This window comes from Sebastes umbrosus, chromosome 17, assembly GCF_015220745.1.
Source record: "Sebastes umbrosus isolate fSebUmb1 chromosome 17, fSebUmb1.pri, whole genome shotgun sequence".
In the NCBI taxonomy this organism is placed as follows: domain Eukaryota; kingdom Metazoa; phylum Chordata; class Actinopteri; order Perciformes; family Sebastidae; genus Sebastes; species Sebastes umbrosus.
Genome location: NC_051285.1, coordinates 20009579 through 20025107, shown reverse-complemented (window position 1 = coordinate 20025107; position 15529 = coordinate 20009579). Strand labels below are relative to the sequence as shown.

Sequence of the window (15529 nt, the reverse complement as noted above, 5' to 3'; positions counted from 1 at the left end):
TCTTATTTCTCTTTTATGGACCAGTCTTGTAACGTTATTGTATCATTGTATTGCGGTTTGTATGTTTGTTTGTGTTTGTCTTTAAAATAAAAAGTTGAAAAAAACAAAAAAAAACAAAGAGTCAGAATTATTTTATTTTGGCTTTAAAAGATGATGCAGCTTTAAACATTTTGAAAAACACACATATTGAAAAACACGTCACAAAAGTTAAAAATCATACAAGAGATGACTTTAAAAGTCAAGTGTTAGACACCAAAACAGACATTAAACTAATCAATATATACAGTTACTGTATCAAGTACAAAGAACCAGGTTAATATGCAGTACATTGGGCACATACCAGCTATTGTCCATTGACATAATACAAACACTGTAGCCTAACTGTGATTAAATCATATTAGTATTAAAAATGTACAGGGCAACTAGGTGGCTCATTGAGGTGCATGACCCACTGGCCTCAAATTCCCCATGTATAATGCATAATAAAGTTAAAACAGCATACAAAAATGACAACATTATTGAGAACCAACGTTAATTTCAACGATAAAGAGTAACACAATTTTAACTGCAATAATAGTCTTACAATATAGTGCATTCAGGAAATGTAAGAAGGCATCTATTTCTGAATGTTTTTATTTGATCAAAGCTTAAAGGGACAGTGTGTTGGATTTAGTGACATCTAGTGGTGAGATTGCAGATTGCATCCAACCTCCGCTCACTCCTCCCTTTCACGAGCATGTCGGAGAACTACGGCGGCCTTTGGGTAACATAAAAGAAGACTCGCTCTAAAGCCAGTGTTTGGTTTGTCCGTTCTGGCAACCGATTAGACTGTTGTGAGGCTATTAACTAGGCATTATCAGTCGCTATAAGCACCATAGATGTAGGTCAATAGGGGCCTACAACACCCACTAGTAGGTTTTATCATCTATTCACATGATAGATCACCAAAAGAAGGTATAAAAGAACACGACAGCGACCTCTAGTGACTGTAGTAATTATTACAGGAGCAGAAGCGGAAGTCAGGTGCTGTAGTATAGTCAGTGTGAAACTCCATGAGGGAAGGAGGTCGGGGACACACAGGACTTTTACCCAGGAGACCAGAGTTCACATCCCGAGACTTACTTAAGGTGGGCTGTTAAGGAGGACCAGCTATTCTCCTTTAAGTGACAAGACGCTCCTCTGAGTTTTGCTCAGCTTTTTAGCTATTATTCAATATTTCTATTTTTTAATAAACTGTTAACCGATAGCGTTAATCGGTTAAAATTCTTAATGTTGGTTAACGGTCAAACGCTTAATTATTAACATCCCTAACACTAATGAAAACATAGCTATGAATATTATATTCCATTTCTGCTAATAGATCCCCCTAAATCCTACACACTGCTCCTTTAAGCATTAAGTGCTTACTTGAAATACCGATTAGACTTCTGTGTAGTTTCAACCTCACACTGAACTGCTGCTTCCTCAAATGACAGCAGACACATTTATTCAAGTGTGAGGGCTATAATTAGCTGTTGTGGTGGGGTTAAGTCTCATAGATCACCTGAACTTGTCCATAGATATGCTGGATTCCATTTCCTGTTCACATAGCAAATATTGTATTAAAAGACAAGATGAAAACATGAAGACATTCATTTGTGCAGATGAAGTAAAATACTTTACAAACGATGAACTGAAGTTTATGAATAAATCAGTTACAAAACATGGTGAAACTGACTGTTGTAGTCAACTTATCACTGTCCACTGTACAACAAAATGGTATCATGCCTTCTGACAGATGTCCCATGCATTGAGCAATGACGACGCTACCTGTCAGTATACAATAAACGGGTACATGGAGCGATGCATGGATGTGTCCATGCATTGCTTTGTGTAAAGCTAAAAATTATGCATACGGTTATACAAACACATGATGCATGCATCTACAAGCTTGTGAAAGACATGTGTTGGATTGTTAAAAAGTGTTGAATTTACAGAGTTATAAAAAAATGTGTTGCAGAATGTACCACAGAAGTGAATTTGAAGTTTGGTTTGTGTTGGATTGTGATTAGGGCTGGGCGATAATTCAATATGATAATTTATCATCTTTCAATGGAATCGTATCGTGATGAAATCATACATTGAGATATTGTGATACACAAATATGTCGTCTAAATTGATAGTAACAAGCACATACTAACTCAAATTTCTAAAAAATTTGGATCAAAACGTTAAATCAAACTATTGTCTTAATGTGATTACTTTGTATTTGTGTGCATGCATGTAAACCCAGTCAGTGTATAGTTGGAAATTAGGGCAGTCAAAATTAATGCGATAACGCGTTAACGCAAAATTGTTTTAACGCCACTAATTTCTTTAATGCATTAATGCAATCAAACTTTCAGAGGTCTTAAAGCTAGAGTGAAGATACTGGTATCAACTAGAATCAACTAGAAAGCCTAAGGAATCCATTGGTACCAACCATGTCATATTAGCTTGTCGCAAAGGATGTTAACTAATGCTCCAAACCTGTGCTAAATTTTAGCGAAGAAAAACTGTCACGGCCATTTTCAAAGGTGTCCCTTGACCTCTGACCTCAAGATATGTGAATGAAAATGGGTTCTATTGGTACCCACCCAAGTCTCTCCTTTAGAGACATGTCCACTTTATGATAATCCCATGCAGTTTTGGGCAAGTCATAGTCAAGTCAGCACACTGACAGCCTGTTGGGCTTGAGTTTGCCATGTTATGATTTGAGCTTATTGTTTTATGCTAAATTCAGTACCTGTGAGGGTTTCTGGACAATATTTGTCATTGTTTTGTGTTGTTAACTGATTTCCAATAATAAATATATACACACATGTGCATAAAGCAAGCATATTTTCCCACTCCCATGTTGACAAGAGTATTAAATACTTGACAAATCTCCCTTTAAGGTACATTTTGAACAGATCAAAAATTTTTGATTAATTTGTGAATCAATATTTTAATCAACTGACAGCCCTAGAAATCATATCAAGATATCGTGATACACAATTATGTCATCTAAATTGATAATAACAAGCACATAATAACTCAAATTTCTCCTAAAATCTGATCAAACTCAATCCTAATCTGATTACTCTGTATCTGTGTGCATGTATGTTAACATAGTCAGTGTATAGCTGGAAATATTCATTTTTTTCCTATATTATTTCACTTAAAACTGTTCATTTTTGCACTAAACTTCTCAATTAAATGTCTTTGTCAAGTATTTAATTCACACAGGAGTATACAAAAATAGGCTTTACCATGTGGTTCTCTCATATAAACTATTTATTCATTGAATTACCAGAAAACATGTTATATCGTGATATATATTGAGTTATTGAGATATGAAGATTTTGGCAATATCGCCCAGCCCTAATTGTGATAAAAACGTTGATCTGCTACACTTCTAGTTCATTTACTGAAAGAAACTATTTCAGTGTAATGTACGCTCTGCATCAAGTAGACCAAGCTGTATGTACAAAGTGTCTTGTGTTTCACCACCTTGGTTTATGTTTTTTTAGATAAAATACAAAAACTTGATAATTGTATTCGATTCAATGAATGAATACTTTTCAACATACTTTTCACTCAAGTGTCTTTGATCAGTTATCTTCAAGGCATTCCACAGATTTTTTTCTTGGTTTTCATCTCTGAGCCTTGGCAGGGCCAGTCAAGGACTTTCACATTCTACATCTGAAGCCCTTCCAGTTATAAATTGGCTGTAAGTTTATATTTGTTGTCCTGTTAGAACATGACTGCCCTAATCGCTGGCTCGCTGGCACTTTGAGTCAAGTTCTCGTTCAGTGTTTGCCTGTATTTGGTGCCATGCGCTCGTCCTCGTGTCCCTACAAGTCTCCCAGTCTCTGCTGCTGCAACCCGCCGCACACAGCACGACGCTGTCAACACCATATTGTTGTCCATTAGGGATGGTGTACTCTGCTATAATGCACAGCAAGTGCTGATAGCTTAGTTTTATCAATGAATATTTTGCCTTTATGCTTTTAGTGAATGCAAAAATAAACTGAAGGGGAGTTTTATACTTTCTAACGGCACTATATCTGAACAGACATAGTTTGGCATGCAGAAAAAGAGCATGATATCTCTGTGGCAACTTCTTCAAAGTTGCATTATGAATATTTTTATCAATAATTTTGTAGCAGTGTAGTGGAGAAATAAAGTCAATCAAAACTTCTTAACAAACAGTCCAATTTTCTCAAATTTCCCTTGCCAAGTACCTGCTTTAACAAGTTCATCCACTACATATTTAAGTCAGTGCTTTAAAATTAGTAAGATATAGAAAACAGCCCTACGCGTTTGCTGCCAAAGTGATGAGAAAAGGTTTTAAGTAAAGACCGAAAATGACCTGTCATGACCTGTCATCTTGTTCCGCTGTGCTTCCAAATAGACAAAGGAAATACGCCTTTGGCGTTATTATTAGGAATTTAATCTTAAATTGTGATTTTAAGCGAATACTGGATGAACACAGTCTTGCATAAATAGTTTTTACTGTCAGATAAAAACAAATATACTACCGCTGCCTTCAATTGCTGTCAGTTAAATGTTCAGTAAATACAACTGGGAGGGAATTTTCTGCAACCTTAGTTGTTGAAAGGCATGTGAGCCCAAGAGGTAGTAACAATGATGTAATTGGTCATTACATTGTCGGATTTCCATATCAGCAACTAATACTCGACTTGAAATTTCACTGTTCAGTTTCTGATTAAAGGAGCAGTGTGTAGGATTTAGTGCCATCTAGTGGTAAGGTGCAGATTGCAACCAACTGAATACCCCTCCGCTCATTCATTCCTCCCTTTCCAAAGTGTGTCGGAGAACTATGGTGGCAGTCAGGTAACGTGAAAACGTGAAAGGCTCTCTCTAGATCCAGTGTTTGATTTGTCCGTTGTCCGAGCAACATGGCGGACTATGTGAAGAGGACCCGCTCCCTATGTAGATATGAAGGGCTCATTCTAAGCTAACAAAAACACAACGATTCTTAGTTTCAGGTGATTATACACTAATGAAAATATAGTTATGAATATTATATTGCATTTCTGCTGATAGATCCCCCGGAATGTTACACATTGTTCTTTTAAGACATCATATATCCCCGTAGACTTTATCGTTAATTATTACACGGCTTTGTTGCATACTCAGTTGTGATTGTTCTTCATAGCAGAACGTTGTCATGCATAACAGATCGTTGCTATGGACACAGTTCTGATCTCAGAGTCTGGAGGACCATTTTTTAGTAAGTAGCCATGTGATAAGCGGGATAATGTACAGCTAGCGGGTCATTGTTGTGGAAAAAAAAAAAACCTTCAGGACAATGCAAGACCCCCCCACAACGAATGGCCGGCTTGCTGTACATTATCCCTTATTTATCCACCTGCAGCACTAGAACTACTGTACATTCACACAGACAGACAATCTAATATTTTAGCTTCACTGTACACAATGCATGATGTAGCACATAATGTTGTGTGTTTGGAATACTTGGCTGCCATATCTGCACTGATTGTCACAGCATTGGATTTTTGCCCATTTGTTACAAAGTTTAATAAAAAATGTGTAAAAAGTTACATTTTTAAAACGATCTGCATTTCTGATTTGAAGGCTCTTAAGCACTTAAACGCCTCCCAAGTTGTATTGACCACTCTCGATTTCACAAGCAGGAACTTAGTAGGTGCACCTGAAGGCAGCACTTAGAAAAACAGATTTTGGGAAGTTGATGGGAAACAAGTATTTGTTTATTTCTGTAATCCAATTCTCATCTGCTCTTTGGGCTGTCTGTTTTTTTGTATTTATGAATACTTTGTCAAGTTTATGTATAATGAAGGTCACATGCAAAACTTGCAAAAAATGTTTTTAACCCTGCTACTTTTAGGCTGCTGTAATCATGATTTACAGACTTACTGCGTATGTAAAGTAGCATCTCTGCTCCGGCTGAAAACACAAACTGTCCACTCAGAAATAGCAGAGCTGTCAACAGGTGACGCCTTGCAACGCTTCAGATAAAAGCTTTAACAGTTCTGAACAAACAATCTCAATTATGGCTAAAAGGAACAAAAAAAAACTTGAGCAACAAAATAATGATTACAGGACAGGGCTAAGAGCTATTAGACTGAAGATGTAGGGAAACAGTACCTTTGTTTAAAGTTTATGGAGGCAGCAGATGAGTCACTTTCTGATAAATAAAAAAAATCCTTCTACTCGTGAAACAAGATGGGTTTAGCCAAACCTGCCAGGATCTTCGGTACATGTACTGAGATTATTTCTCCAATCATCTCTGGGAAGCTGACCTTCGTGGGGAGCGACTGAGCCTGGACAAAAAGGTCAAATGTAAACTGATGGAGCTTCTTTACCGTCTGAAACAGAAGAAACACAAATAAATTATATCATTTGAATAAAATTTACTGCCTCATGAAAAGAATATGTTACACCCAACTAACATAAAAATTTGAGGTTTGGAGAGCTCTGAATCATAGTAAACTCATCCATTAGGCTTTTTCTTCTGTAGTTAAATTTATAAGGTGCCAGGGTCTGCTTGTACTGGCTTGAATGCTGCATTTTTCATGGGTTATTAAAAAAAAACAAAGCACCCGATGTGATTTAATTGCATGCATTGCCAAGAAATGTTTTAAGCAAATCAGTAGGATTACTCTTGCTTTAGACGTTTTTCCCTGCTTGTCTAATTCGGTCAAATGCAAATGTCTTTCACAAATTCCATACCTTTACCTTCTGTTGGGGAGAGAACACGTGTGCATGTAACAACAGTTAAAGAGGACCTATTATGCTTATTTTCAGGTGCATACTTGTGTTTTGGGTTTCTACTAAAACATGTTTACATGATTTAATGTTCAAAAAAACGCTTTATTTTTCTCATCCCGGCTGTGCTGCAGCACCTCTTTTCACCCTCTGTCTGAAATGCTCTGTTTAAGCTCCTCCCCCCGCCTCCCGAAAAGCCCAGTCTGCTCTGATTGGTCCCAATCACTGTTGTGATTGGTCAACCAAACCAAACTCTTCAGATTCCGCTCCAGCTCCGCTCTAACTAGCTTTGTTTGAGGGCGTGCCAAACTAGCCGTTAGGCAGGTATTATGCAAATGTGTTACTTGGTGACATCACCACGTTACAGAATAAAAGGCAGGACTTCAAGCAAGGCATTTCAGGTTAGTTCAGGAGCAGTGTTTCTGTGGGGGAGAGTAAATCCCTTTGGACTTTGGGCATTGTAACTTTGCAGACCTTTTACATGCACAAAAAACGATTTAACACACTAAAGGAAAGGGGAAAAGCACAAAAGCATAATAGGTAACTTGAAATCATTAGAAGCAGTGCATCTCACCATCTGGAGAGAGTCCAGGAGTCGGGTGAGCTGGTAGAACCTCTGAGGACAGCTGGTCGCCATTCGATAGTTAATGAGGCGGTCGAGTTCGTTGATGTAGGTGAGACGCAATTCATCGAAGTACTTCTGACTCTTCAAACCCTCAACTGGCACTAGTGTAAAAACAGAAAAAAACTGTTTTGACTACCTGTCTCTCTCCTGCACACCTACTTCTGGGATAAAGTAGAGCAGTTTGTTTTGACATTTTGATGCTTGGTACACAGGACAGTGCTTACTAATGCTGAAGAGGAGCAAGGCCTTCATGCAGAGGAACTCTTCCTGAGTGATCTGCAGCAGCAGGAACTCCTGCGAAAGATGTCTCATCCGTATGCAGTGCTCATACATGGTGGAAATGTGCATCCGATGTCTGCAAAAAGGTCAGGATGAGAACGGTGAAACAATGGAAATGTTCAAATTGCAAGAGGCGAAGGAACAAATTGCTCTACACCTCGGACATTTATTCTGTAATGAATAACTGCTGAAGAGGAAAGGAATGTCAGAGGTTAGATCGGTATATCTATTAATGGTGTAATGGGGGCATTGACAGGGAATTATCTTTATAACAATACTGCTGTGTGACCTTTGAAATTTGGAGTAAGATGTTAAAAATGCAGAGCTCCGTTAAGCTAGAATCTCTACTTTATCGATTGGCTATAAAGTTAAGAAAAACATTTTAGTCATTCATATTGTAATATAATAAGAGATGATTGGATATTCCATGTTCATCATGCCTGAATAATCTTCAGTTATTTCAACACGCATGGGAGTGGGAGAACAGGCGTCGTGATCAACGTTTGCTATCTCTATGCAGTCTGATGAAATGATTCAGCCTTTCTTATGACTGACGAGAGAGACGCTTTGTAACATATTATTATTCTGTGGAGATAGAAATGAAATAGAGTTAAATAGAGCTGATTGTTCTCCATCCCTCTGCAAATGGATGCAGAGTTTCCGATATGTGGGTGTATAAATGTATAGCATAGACAGACCAGTGTATAATCCAATTGTTGCAAATTTTCTGGAAAAGTCCATCTAAGCCAACTTTGCAAGGATGGTGATGATGGAGATGGTTTGCCGTCGGGGGATGATGATGTTGCTGACACCCACCTCCGAGCACTGATCAGAACTACTGTAGACTGAGCTGCTGCACATGCTTTACTGCCTTGAAATTTCATCAAGTCAATGTATAACGGCTCATACAGCAGTCAGGTCAAAATGACAACTGACGCACCTAAAACAACCAAACTCTATGCAAATTGTAAGCCTAGTTAATTGGTTAGTTCAACATTTTGGGAATATGTTTATTAACTTTCTTGCCGAGAGTTAGATGAGAAGATTGATACCACTCACATGTCTGTCTGGCTAAGACCTAAGGCCTAAGGCTTAGCTTAGCGTAAAGACTGGAAACAGGTGGAAACAACTAGCCTGGCCAATGCAGAAGTGCCTTAAACTTGCGTTCTTTCTAATAGCCAGTAGGGGGCGACTCCTCTGGTTGTAAAAAGAAGTCTGATTGTATAGAAGTCTATAAGAAAATTACCCTACTTCTCACTTGATTTATTACCTCAGTAAACATTGCAAACATGAGTTTATGGTCTCAATCGCTAGTTTAAAATTAGTTGAATCGTTTAAAGAAGATACGTCTTTCAAGAGCAGTAATAAATAGCCCTAATTTAAATGAAGGGAATAAAAGTCTAGTAGAGACTTAATGTTTCCACACTTCACTTCCACTGATTTTTATTTTTGTGAAATATGGCACTGTTGCACAGGCATCTTCTAAGTCTTTCCACTGGCACCACAACATTAGCTGCTCAAACAGTCACAATCTTCTGAGATTCAAAAAGTCTGGAAAATTATTCCTGCTGCTTTTCATGCTATTTTCTTGCAAAGTGAAAAACATCACAATGAGTAAAATTAATTGTCTAGCATGCATTCGTTCAGATAAAGATGAAAATGCATGTTGTTGCATGTCAACCCGCTTTGCCTTATGTTTCCTGTTGCTCTCTGTTCTCAACTATCCAATAAAGCCAAATGGCCTGTTCTTAGGCACACTGAACATTGAGCCTTGTATGTTAATTCACAATAGAACCAACATGAAAACATCAACTCCTTTGTTTTAACCAGTGGGAAACCTCCAGGTCTGAAAAGTGAAGCCAATGTAGAAGTGCCTTAAACTTGCATTCTTTCTAATAGCCAGCAGGGGACGACTCCTCTGGTTGCAAAGAGAAGTCAGATTATATAGAAGTCTATGAGAAAATGACCCTACTTCTCACTTGATTTGTTACCTCAGTAAACATTGTAAACATTTATGGTTTATGGTCTCAAACGCTAGTTTCAAGTCTTCTTCAATACAGCATGATGTTCATTTAGTAAATTATGGTCCCATTTAGAGTCAAGTAAACCATATGCTTCAGAGCGGGGCAACTTTGTGATTGACAGGTCGCTACCACGGCGTTGTCTGGTCTGGAAATTGTCCATGTTTTTATCTTAGAACTTCAACTCTTTCACAGTCTGTTTTCAGTTCATGAAAGTTAATTGTAGGATTTTGGTCACTTAAAATGTCTTATTCAGCGTTTGGTTGTACTTAGCTCTACCTCTCGTGTCACTTCTGGTTGCAAAAAAACAAGATGGCAACGGCCAAAAAACAAGATGAAGACGGCCAAAATGCTGAACTCGAGGCTTCAAAACCGTAGTCCACAAACCAATGTGTGACGTTACGGTGACTACGCCCACTTCTTATATTCAGTCTACAATCTAGCCGTTGGCAAGAAAACATATAAGGATATTTCCCAAAAGGTCAAACTACTGCTTTAAATCAGTTATACCAACAGCTAAAAATGTCTATATAACAACCTGCTTCTGTATACAAACCTACACAACCATAAATTCAATATCTCTATCAACTGTCTTATAAGATAAGGTATCATGGCAGATATCTGTTCTTTCACCTGAAAATATATCTTTTTATAATAATTAAAGTAAACCAGAAACCATATGCCTGATGTAATTATGGCGGGGTTTTCTAAAGGTGAGGTATATAAGTACACCTGCACTTTTAGTTCAGTGAAAAAGCCCAACAATCTTTCAGTCACTCCTTAATTCAGTCCCCAATTATGATGACTGTACCGTTTTTTTTTTTTACCCCTCTTAAAAGGACAGACTTGGCTCGGCAGGAGAGACGGTAAGCAGCGAATTTAAAAGATGACAAGGAGCACTTCAGTCCATTAACACTTTATGCTCAAATTTCTTTCAAATAGCCTAAATTATCCACCTTTCTGACTTATATGGCCTCCACCAGCCCTGATTCAATCCCCAAAATCTGACCTACTGATCCACCACACCGTGAACAGCTGAATAAATCGACTTGAAATGAAACTGATATGAAACTTTTTCTTCTTTAGTTTCCAAAATGTGGATGTTCTGAGTCTAATATAGGTTATGGAAAATGAGAAAAAAACAACTACATTCTCCCTGTAATCATAACTTGAATCTGTTTGGGGTTCCCTGGTGTTTTCCACCTGCTCTAAACCCAGTGTTGACACAGAGGCTGTTAGCTCTAAAGAGAAAAACACCTGCGGTGACTTCACTGTATTAGGAGTGGCCAGAAGTTTGAAGCAAGGAAAGTTTGAGTTCAGAGCAGCTTTCTGCTCTGTGTCAGTCAGTGTAGATTTTTTACATTTACATAATAATCAACATAATGTGTTCAGATACTCAGCAAACAGTCGACAACTGTGAGCTGCTTCATTGAGAGCTGTGTGCATTACGGCTTTATCACCTCCACCAAGGAGGTTATGTTTTCGGTTTGGTTTCTTTGTCTGATTGTCAACAGGTTTACGAAAATCTCCTTGCCCGATTTTGATGAAAGTTGATCGAAGGGTGAAGCATAGGCCAAAGAAGAACCTGTTTAAACTAGGAGAGGATCTGAATCAAGGGTCAGATACATGCATTATCTTTCACCTATGGAAACAGCCTTGGCGGAGGTCTATGCTCTCTGAGTGCCCTTCTAGTTTTTAATTAAAGAGAACCTATTATGTTTATTTTCAGGTTCATACTTGTATTTTGGGTTTCTACTAGAACATGTTTACATGCTTTAATGTTCAATTTTATTTTTATTTTTCTCATACTGGCTGTGCTGCAGCACCTCTTTTCACCCTCTGTCTGAAACACTTTGTTTGAGCTCCTTGAGCTTATACTTAAAAGAGTTTTTTATACTTAAAAGAGGCAATGCCAATTTGTCTATTAAAATATTAGTTATTGTTTTAATGGAAACTGAAACTATCAATCCAATATCTGTAACCGCTTATCCTATTCAGGGTCGCGTGGTGGCTGGGGCCGATCCCAGCTGATATTGGGCGAAGGCGGGGTACACCCCGGACATGTCGCCAGACTATCACAGGGCTGACACATAGAGACAGACAATTAACCTAACCTGCATGTCTTTGGACTGTGGGAAGAAGCCGAAGAACCCGGAGCAAACCCACACTAACGCAAGGAGAACATGTAAACTCCGAAACTGCAACTAAAACAAAAAAAAAATCTTCTTCACTTCACTGAATTTCACTGAATTCACACATCAAGATCAGTTTATCTTATCATCTTATCTTATCATCACAGAGAGTATTATTCAGCCTGTGGATGTGGAGAGGGCTGGCAAAATAACCGTGATGATGTCATAGTGATGTTATCAGGGTTATCTCGGGTTTGGACACTACAGATATTTTGCAGAAAGCCTGATTTACAAACTGGTGGTAGGTAGGAGTTTAAAGATGTGACAGAAAGGGTTCAACAAAAGACACAATTTAGTGGATTTATGGGAAATGTAGGATTCAGTGTTTTGGCTACTTGAGGTTAAAAGTCAGGATGTCTTGGCCACTGCTGCTTTGATTTAAATCATTCCCTTTTCAATCCGTCTCTTTACTTCACTTTATGACAACAAAATCACAATTTTTGGGCGGCTGGTTAGCTCAGTCGGTAGAGCGAGCGCCCATGTAACGCCAAGGCTCAGTCCTAGCAGCGGTGGACCAGGGTTCGAATCCAGCCTGTGGTCCTTTCCACATGTCATTTCTCTCTCTCCCCCTTTCCAACACTCTATCCACTGTCCTATCAATAAAATACTTAAAAATCACCCCAAAAAATAACTTAAAAAAAAAAAAATCACAATTTTCCTCTCTTTTTTCTATAGCTAATGTGTAATGTGTGCTTCAGCCACCCCATCTACCGTTACCGTGTATTTCCACAAACACTACAGGATAAAGGGATCGAACTGACTTGCAGCTGTACCTAAGTAGGATGGAAACACTGAATGAACGCTCTCTCAACATTTCCATCAGGGATCCACACTTTGAAAAAGGAAAAACAATAAACCAGAGTATACCGAATTACTGGTTATGTGGAAGCGTCAGAAAAAAGTTTGTATGAGTACATAAAAAGCTGGTAAATTCAATGACCTACAGGAAATGCATTAGTATAAACATGAAGTAACAACCACAGCTTAAACTATAAAGTTCACTGATTGCTGCAGGAGTTAACCTAAACAGTGAGTAAATCTGGGCTTCATGATGTTGAAATTATTAAATGTTGATGCCACCTGCCAGTACTGACACATCCATACACTGCGTTTCCACAGTTTGTTAAAACCGTGCTGCTATTTTGCATTATGATTGTGATGTCAAGGAGAGTAAAAACAGTAAAAAGGGAAAGAAAATGTCACACTAATGGACCTCCCTCATTTATTCAGTGAGACAGTTTCAGTTTAGTGGACCAAACAATAGCTAAAGAGCTGTCTAATAGCTAAATTCTACATATAATTAAATGTAAATAGCTCAATGAACTTTCTATTTTGTAAGTTGGGCTTTTGTGATTCACTTATGAATAGTGCCATCAATGTGAGACTATTAACTATTCAAGCATTTAGCTATTTCTCCTATTTCCTAACACTTGGCTACGTGGATAATTTGAACTACTACTTTATTTAAAGCTTTATTTATTCAGTGCAGGTTTGCTGAGCAAGATCCTGCATCACACTCACTCACACAGTTACACAATCATAACTGGGAGCTGCCCAGTCTGACCATTACTGTCCGTCTGTCACTGACTAGCTTCAAATGAGCAGTTTAGGTTTTTTTGCTCATTTACTTCCCTGCCCAGGTTTATCCTGCCAGTTCAAGATCGAGCCAGCTACCTTCCAATTACTCTAACCTTTTAATTGTATTCATAAATACAAATTCTTATTGGGAGATACTACAACATACTGCTACTGTAGTTTGCATAAAAATAGAATATAGCAAGAGACAGGTGGTATATGGTATAGGATTACATACATTTTCTCTAAATCTATCTAACTTTATCCTGATGGATTTTTCTGCCTTTTAATTAGGGCTGTCAAAGTTAACGTGATAATAATGCGTTAACGCAAATACGATTTACACTACTTTCTTTAATGCATTAACACAACTCGCGATTTTTAGGTTGTAGTTGCCTCAGTTTTAAAGCTAAGATGAAGATACTGGCATCATATGAAACTAGACCTGTGGAATTCATTGGTAAAACAACATGTCCTACTAGTTTGTCGGGAAGGAGGTTAAATAATGCTCCAAACTTACGGTAAATTTTGGAGAGGAAAAACTGTCATGGCCATTTTCAAAGGGGTCCCTTGACCTCTGAACTCAAGATATGTGAATGAAAATTGGTTCTATGGGTACCCACGAGTCTCCCCTTCACAGATATGCCCTCTTTATGATAATCTCACACATTTTTGGGCAAGTCATAGTCAAGTCAGCACACTGACACACTGACAACTGTTGTTGCCTGTTGCAGTGCCTGTGAGGGTTTCTGGACAATATTTATCAGTATTTTGTGTTGTTAATTGATTTCCAGTAATAATATATACATACATCTGCATAAAGCAAGCATATTTGCCCACTCCCATGTTGATAAGAGTATAAAATACTTGACCAATCTCCTTTTAAGGTACATTTTGAACAGATCAAAAATGTGCGATTAACTATGGACAATGATGTGAAGAATAGCGATTACATATTCTAATCGATTGACAGCCCTAGTAAAAAATCATTCATATTGTATATCATCAGTTTGCACTAGACACTGAATACATTAGTTTTGAAAAAAAATAATCATTGATTTAGATTTTTTTTTAGATCAACTTATATTTTCTACTTCCACAAATCTATGGAAGTAAACATTTGATGGGACTTAACAAGACCATTAATATTCCTCACTAACACTCACACAGACATAACCACTGTTGTCTGTCCTGAGTAATATTCAGACCTGAATCAGCTCCACCACTCCCGTGAGAGTTTGAATGCTGGAAACTAATGTTCCTCACTTTAATCTCACAGTAACAAAAGAACACCTAAGGAGCAAATTGAATGAACATGGTCCTAAAAAGCCTGCAAAAATTTGTAGAGATGTCTTTGTGTTTGGAGAGATGGAGAGAGAATGAGATGAAGATGGAGAGAAACTGATGACTGTATTATGTACGATGGCACCAGCTTACTCACTGGGGATGATCTCTATATATAATGAGGAGTGCAGCGTGTCGGTCACCCCCTGATGAAATCATTTTGGAGAACACAATAGAACTCAAGAATTTAGAGCCGTACATACTCGTTGAACACGAGATCCGGGGCGAAGTAAAGCATCCTGCCGTTGACGTTCTTATAGGACCTCCATACCAGGGCGAACACCATTACCCCCATCCATGATTGTTGAATGACAGTCATTTGGTCGTCCACGTGAAGATTTCTAAAACCTAAGGATAAAGATTCAACATCATTAAATACAACACTGTGACATATTTTGTACTTGAAGAACCACTAATTCTTGTACATTTTACAGTACCCGAACATTCGTATTAAATTGATACTCCACCCAAAATCTTTTGAGTGTCAAACAACTCATTTTAAATACACTGATGGAACCGTTTTTAATTGGTTTGCCTCCTGCTGTATATCTCTGGCAGAGAGTTCTTTATCTCTACAGGTGATAATTTCTCCAAAAACAGTAAAATAACAGTTTTAGGGCCGTTATTTTTTAATCTATATATGATACGTCCTGGTAGTGTCATCAGGAGGCCCAACACCTCTTGTAATGACACAGGACAAACCGATGATCTTTTAATCA

At 38.0% G+C, this 15529-nt stretch overlaps 1 protein-coding gene across 2 annotated transcripts in view; it reads right to left on the bottom strand.

Moving 5' to 3' along the window:
- Positions 1–5738: 5738 nt before the first annotated feature.
- The window catches only part of LOC119475935 (androgen receptor-like), a 30218-nt gene continuing 20427 nt past the window's right edge, over positions 5739–15529 (bottom strand). The window contains exons 5-9 of one of the 2 annotated variants that reach the window (XM_037749072.1): positions 15014–15158; positions 7624–7754; positions 7349–7500; positions 6182–6374; positions 5739–6113 (exon numbers count right to left, since the gene is read on the bottom strand). In XM_037749072.1, coding sequence (XP_037605000.1) covers positions 6216–6374; positions 7349–7500; positions 7624–7754; positions 15014–15158 — 587 coding nt within the window. In that variant the 3' untranslated portion in view covers positions 5739–6113; positions 6182–6215. Of the gene's footprint in view, positions 6114–6181; positions 6375–7348; positions 7501–7623; positions 7755–15013; positions 15159–15529 lie in introns of those variants that run through there. The other variant, XM_037749073.1, reaches the window with a different exon arrangement.